The sequence below is a fragment of the Musca vetustissima genome, unplaced genomic scaffold (assembly GCF_032173495.1).
Source record: "Musca vetustissima isolate MV318-11 ecotype Yass unplaced genomic scaffold, APGP_CSIRO_Mvet_v1 utg5215, whole genome shotgun sequence".
Classification (NCBI taxonomy): Eukaryota; Metazoa; Arthropoda; class Insecta; order Diptera; family Muscidae; genus Musca; species Musca vetustissima.
The window spans coordinates 204182-210181 of NW_026880291.1; the positions used below are offsets into that span (position 1 = coordinate 204182).

The following is a 6000-nucleotide window of genomic DNA, read 5'->3' on the forward strand; positions in this document are numbered from 1 at the left end:
GGTGCAAATCTAACGATTTTCACGGACTTTGGTGCACCATTTACCTAAAATCGGACGAAAATATATATGGGAGCTATATCTAAATCTTAACCCATTTTCTCCAATTTCAATAGGATTCGTCCTTGGGCCAAACCAATGGGCTGTGCCAAATTTCATCCAATTCGGATCATAAATGCGACCTGTACTTTGCTCACAAAAATACATGGACGGACGGATAGACGGACATGCATAAATCGACCCAGAATGTGATTCTATGCATATTCTCAAAAGGAACCATGTGTCTATCTCGATTCCTTTTGCCTGTTACAAACATATGCACAAAGACATAATACCCTGTACCACAGTGTGGTGAAGGGTATAATTACATATCATCTAACGTAAATATATTTGGGATCTATATCTAAATTTGAACCGATTTGCACACATCATTCTAGGCGAAAAGTTTTGGAATAGTTCAACTCTGAGCCAAATTTCGTGCAGACCAAAAGGATATATTTTTTAATGAACATAGTGCACCATTTACATAAAATGTGAAAATATGTATGGGAGCTATATAAAAATCTGAAGCAATTTTTGGAAACTTACTTTGTGCCAAATTTCGCATTTGGTAAATTTGAACTTTGGAAGGATATATTGGGTTTTTAGTGCACCATTTACATAAAATTTTAGAAATATATATATGGGAGCTATATGTCAATTCTAAATTTGCAAGGAATTTAGCAAGAGATTTCGGAAAATAATTCAGTATGTGTATGCCAAATTTCGTGCAAATGGTTATAAACATATATAGGTGCCTTGGTGCACCACTTTACATATATATATATATATATACATATATAATATATATATATATATCTAAATTTGATCTGATTTTCAGGAAACTTAGCACACATCATTCAAGACTCAGTTTGGTACACTATGTCAATTGTCGTACAAATCGAAGGATATATAGAGACTTTAGTGCACCGTTTTCGTAAAATCGGACGATAATAACAATAGCATGCATCATCTCAGACTTAATTCAGTACGCTGTGCCAAATTTCATGCAAATCGAAGGATATATAGGGGCCTTGGTACACAATTTACATAAAATCGGAAAAAATATATATATGGGAACTATACGTAAATCTGAACCGATTTTCAGGAAACTTAGCACACATCATTTAAGACTCAGTTTGGTGCACAATGGCAATTGTCGTACAAATCGAAGGATATATAGGGACTTTCGTGCACCGTTTTCATAAAATCGGACGATAATAAATATGGAAGTTATACCTAAATCTAAACCGATTTCACCAATGGGACATGTACTTTGATTACAATTTAACATCAGTGGACGGACAGGCGGACATGCGTAAATCGACTCAGTTTCCTTGTGCCTGTTATAAACATATGCATAAAACATAATACCCTGTACCACAGTGTGGAGAAGGGTATAATAAAATCACCGAACACATTTGTGAAAATTTATAATATTTAAAAAATATTCCTTGCGAAAACTCTCTAAGAATCTGAAAACGCTTTCTTAACTTCCATTTTTTTTTGTATTTAATTACTCCGATGATTCCACATTTTTCCTTGGCAAAAAAATTAATAAATTTTGTTTTTATTATCTACAAAAATTTTTCATTTCATGATAACAAATGATTACAATAAATTTCTATATATTTAATGGCAAAAACACGCATACATTTATCCAAACTTTCCATTTCATTACCAAAAACAAAGTGGAAATAATAATTCAAAACCCAAAGTAATCATTCAATGTTGTGATGATAAATCTTTATTTCTGGTCTGCAAACAGTTTCCATTCAAATAACAAAGAAAATACATTAGTCAAACAAAATTTAAAAACTCATTTTGACCTCAAAAGGCAAACAAACAAAAAATCAAAAATAAATAAACTATAAACCACTATTTTACATACACACACACCACACTCTCCCATTCACATGGAAGAGAAATGAAAGCATTTGGTTCTTGGTGCATTTTGACTTAAAAACATGAACTCACTGACTGCATCCATTCATCCATCCATCCAATTTTGGAGTAAACGAAATTTTAAGTGAAATGAAAACGAGGAAGAGCAAAAAAAAAACACACGAAAATAGTATGATAATAACCACAACAAATCATAAAGCCAAAACTGAAATGTGCCAAGTCTTCACTGACTGCAGTGCTCTGATGCACTCACCAGCAAATAGACAAATAAACTGGCAGCATATGGGAAACCATCATCACCAGAAAACCAGAAGCGTATAACAAATGAATTGGAAAGGAAAAAAGTGACCTCAATCTAATGGCGGCGGCATAAATCTACATACTTATATATTATTTTTTAATGTGGAGAAGATGTTTGTGGTACAGGGAGGTAAGCAGATAGAGGAAGCTAATATGTTGGAGAACAATGGCACATTCATTCATCTATCCATCCATCAGCCATGTGACCGAGTGGCCAACAATGCCAACATTCAAGTGGATGGTTATAAAAATTCAATGCAGTAGAATGTAGGGATGCAAATGACACAGAATTATGGCTGCATTTATAATAAGTACTTATGTGACTATAAGTATAGACAAGTGTTGAGACCAGGGATGGTCCGTGAGACGAATTTTTAGGTTTTCGACTGTGAAAAAGGTGTAAACGTCGAAAACGTCATATACCTGTATAAAATGTAATAAACGTAGTAAACGTCATTTATATCAATATTATCAGCATATACAGTTATTTTCAAGAATATATTTTATTTTTACATATATCTGACAATTCCTTACTAGAACTGATAAAAATTTCTAAATTTTTTTGAGAAGAAAATTTTGAAATTTTATATCGATTTGAGTAAAGCATGCGTAATTACCAAATTGATTAATGGAAATAGCTATTTTGTCAAAAACCTAAAGGATTTAGGTAGGTTTCCGACGTTTCTGACCTATGTATTATACGTCGGAAATGTATGTCATTTACGTCACTGTTTCTGACAGACCATCTCTGGTTGAGACGAATAGTGACTTAAATGAGAAATTAAAAGAAAATGTAAGATAGAAAAGAAATTTTTTATAATCGGCAAGTCAAACTATAAAAAGTTAAAAAAAATTAAAATATATTTCAATCCCTAAAAATTCTTTAACTGATGAGGTTTAGGTCCGAGATGAGGTCCGAAACTATAGTCTTCCCTGCCTTATGCCCTAACCAGAGGCAAAGTTCTTTTCTACCAATTATTTTCAAGCTTTAAATAATAAAGTGGAATTTTTGTAAATATTATTTTCAAGTCTTAAGTAATGACGTGGATCTTTAAAAAATAGTTTTGAACCCTTCAACAGAGGCGTGCATCTAAAAAATGGTAGTGAAACGTTTAGCAAAGGCGTTGATATAAAAAATAATTTTTATGACTGAACTAATATTAATAAAAATCAACCTTATATATAGACTTGGATTTAAAAACATATATTGTAGTCTTTCGAACTGGAAAATAGAAATAGGCGTGAATTAAAGAAAATAAAAATATTGGAGCTATATCTAAATCTGGGCCGATTTTCAAGAAACAGACAGCATTCTAGGCTATGGGAGCAATATCTAAATCTGGACCGATTTTCACGAAACATGACAGACATCACTCTACGCTCAATAGGGACTTTGGTGCACCATTTACATGAAATCGGTCGAAACTATATATGGGAGCTATATCGACATCTGGACCGATTTTCTCTAAACTTGGCAGACATCATTCTAGACTCAAACCTTATATATAGACTTGGTTTTAAAAACATATTTTTTAGTCTTTCGAACTAGAAAATAGAAATAGGCGTGAATTAAAGAAGATGGAGGAATTTTTTTAAATATTATTAGTTTACCTTATATATATTATATATATATATATCATTTTTTCAAATGCCACTTATAAGTCTAGACTTTCAAAAATAAATTTTCAAGACTTAAACATACGTTTTTTTTTCTTCATAAATATTTTTCGAGCAATACTATAGACGTATTATTTAATATTTGTATTTAAGTCACTATGACTCTCAATCGTTAAAAAATAAATATTGTTAAGTCTTTTAATAAATACTTTGTTAGAGAAAAATAATTATATATATATATATATATATATATTAAACCAATAATGCATTAATATGTTATGTGAACATTTGCATAGGCAGACAATATGGAAAAAGTGTATAATTTATATATATATATATATAATCCACTTATAAGAGACAATATAAATAAAGTATAACTTATTTCAAATGACCTAATTTTGCCGTATGATTTTTTTTGATATATTTGTTTCTATATTTTTGCAATTTTTACCATGAGTATTTATCTAGACTACTATATATTGGGGTTAATATATACTTTTAATCATTTAAATAAAAAAGCTATCATGTAGCTCATCTCGAAAGAGAAATAAATAAAAAAAAAACTATAGATGAAATTTAAGAATTTAATAATTTGCTTATATTGTCTATAAGTACTTTAGTTGTTGTAATTGTTCCTTCGAGACACGATATTATAAAATTGTAATCTATACTACTACAAAAATGTTCTGCTGAGCAATTATGCATTCATTCAGTTGTAAAAAATGAATTCTGACAATGTAATGTTCAATTGAATATTATAATATAAAATGAAATGTTAAAAAAAAAAACAATTTGCTATCATCGTAATAATCATTGTCTAAACACCTTCAATGCAAAAACGAAATCAATCAAGGACGAACTCTCTAAATCAGTATTATATTTAATATGTGTTTATTATATTTGTATTTTTTATTACATAACTTTTCTATGCAAACAATCATTTTCGAATCAGAATTGGAATTTTCATATTCCGCAATATATATATATATATATATATATTATATTTCCTAAATATTATTATCTCCCATTAAAGGTTCTCAGTAAATTATTTAAATTTTATATATATGTGATTATTTTATTCCGGAAAAAATTAAACTTTCCTTTTTTTCTTTAAATACAGCGATTAATTTATTACCATTCTGCTAATGAACTTAAAACAAACTTAAAAGCAAAAATATAAAAAAAAACATCCTCTATAAAAGCAGCTTCCTTTTTTCACTTGACCTGGTTCTTATCTTTCAATGTAGACAGCAGTTTTTTTCCATCGTTTTTTCCAAAGGAAAAATAATTCTATGCAGGCTGTTTGTTAAACTGCTGAAAAAAAATCTGTTTCTTTCTTTACAAACTTATCTAAAGTTGACTTTTACAATCATTTTCCAACAGATAAAAGGAATGCCTTTCACTTCAACGCATAATATAAGCACAAATACAAGCACACACACACATACCCACTCAAACACATTTCATCACTTTATTTTCAATTTTTCTTTTCTTGGGCTCTCAACTTACATCCTGGTCGAAAAGAAAAAAAGAAAACTAAGCGACAACAAACAAACATCACAATAAACTAACAAATGTCTAAAAAAAAACAACAGACGGCCAGCTAGTTGAAAAAAAATTAGAAGAAAATGGGAACAATCTGTTAAAGAGCTGAACATAAACACAACTGGCAATATCGTTGTTGTCGTCTTCATCATCATCATGGACGACAGTATTAGCATTAATATGAGAATTAAAACAACGACATCACTACTATCATCAACAGCAACACTATTGCCTTCATTAGCAGAAACAACAACAATGACAACAGCAACAGCAGCAGTCAGCATCAGCAACATTTCCATTGTCGTCCTCTCGGCATCAGCATCATTGTCATCCGTATTATGGTTATCATGTGCGTCAGGCACACTCATGGTAAACACGACATCGCCACTTCACCATTATCCATGGCATGTGAGTGAGATATGGTGAAGAGCACTGAAACATGATTGCCGTCAACTTTTCCTATATGCAAGCATGGAGGCACTGGCAACCAAGCAACATACTCGTCGTACATACATATGTTAATACTGAGCCACCATTACTGAGCCTCTGTATGTCTATATGTATTTTACTTTCCCAATGCCAATTTACCCATTGTAT

The 6000-nt window shown here is 30.8% G+C and overlaps 1 protein-coding gene across 1 annotated transcript in view; it reads right to left on the reverse strand.

The window, feature by feature from the left end:
* The window catches only part of LOC133325828 (uncharacterized), a 57196-nt gene extending 51425 nt beyond the window's left edge, over positions 1-5771 (reverse strand). The window contains exon 1 of the mRNA XM_061534548.1: positions 5515-5771. Coding sequence (XP_061390532.1) covers positions 5515-5771 — 257 coding nt within the window. The remainder of the gene's footprint in view (positions 1-5514) is intronic.
* Positions 5772-6000: the final 229 nt, after the last annotated feature.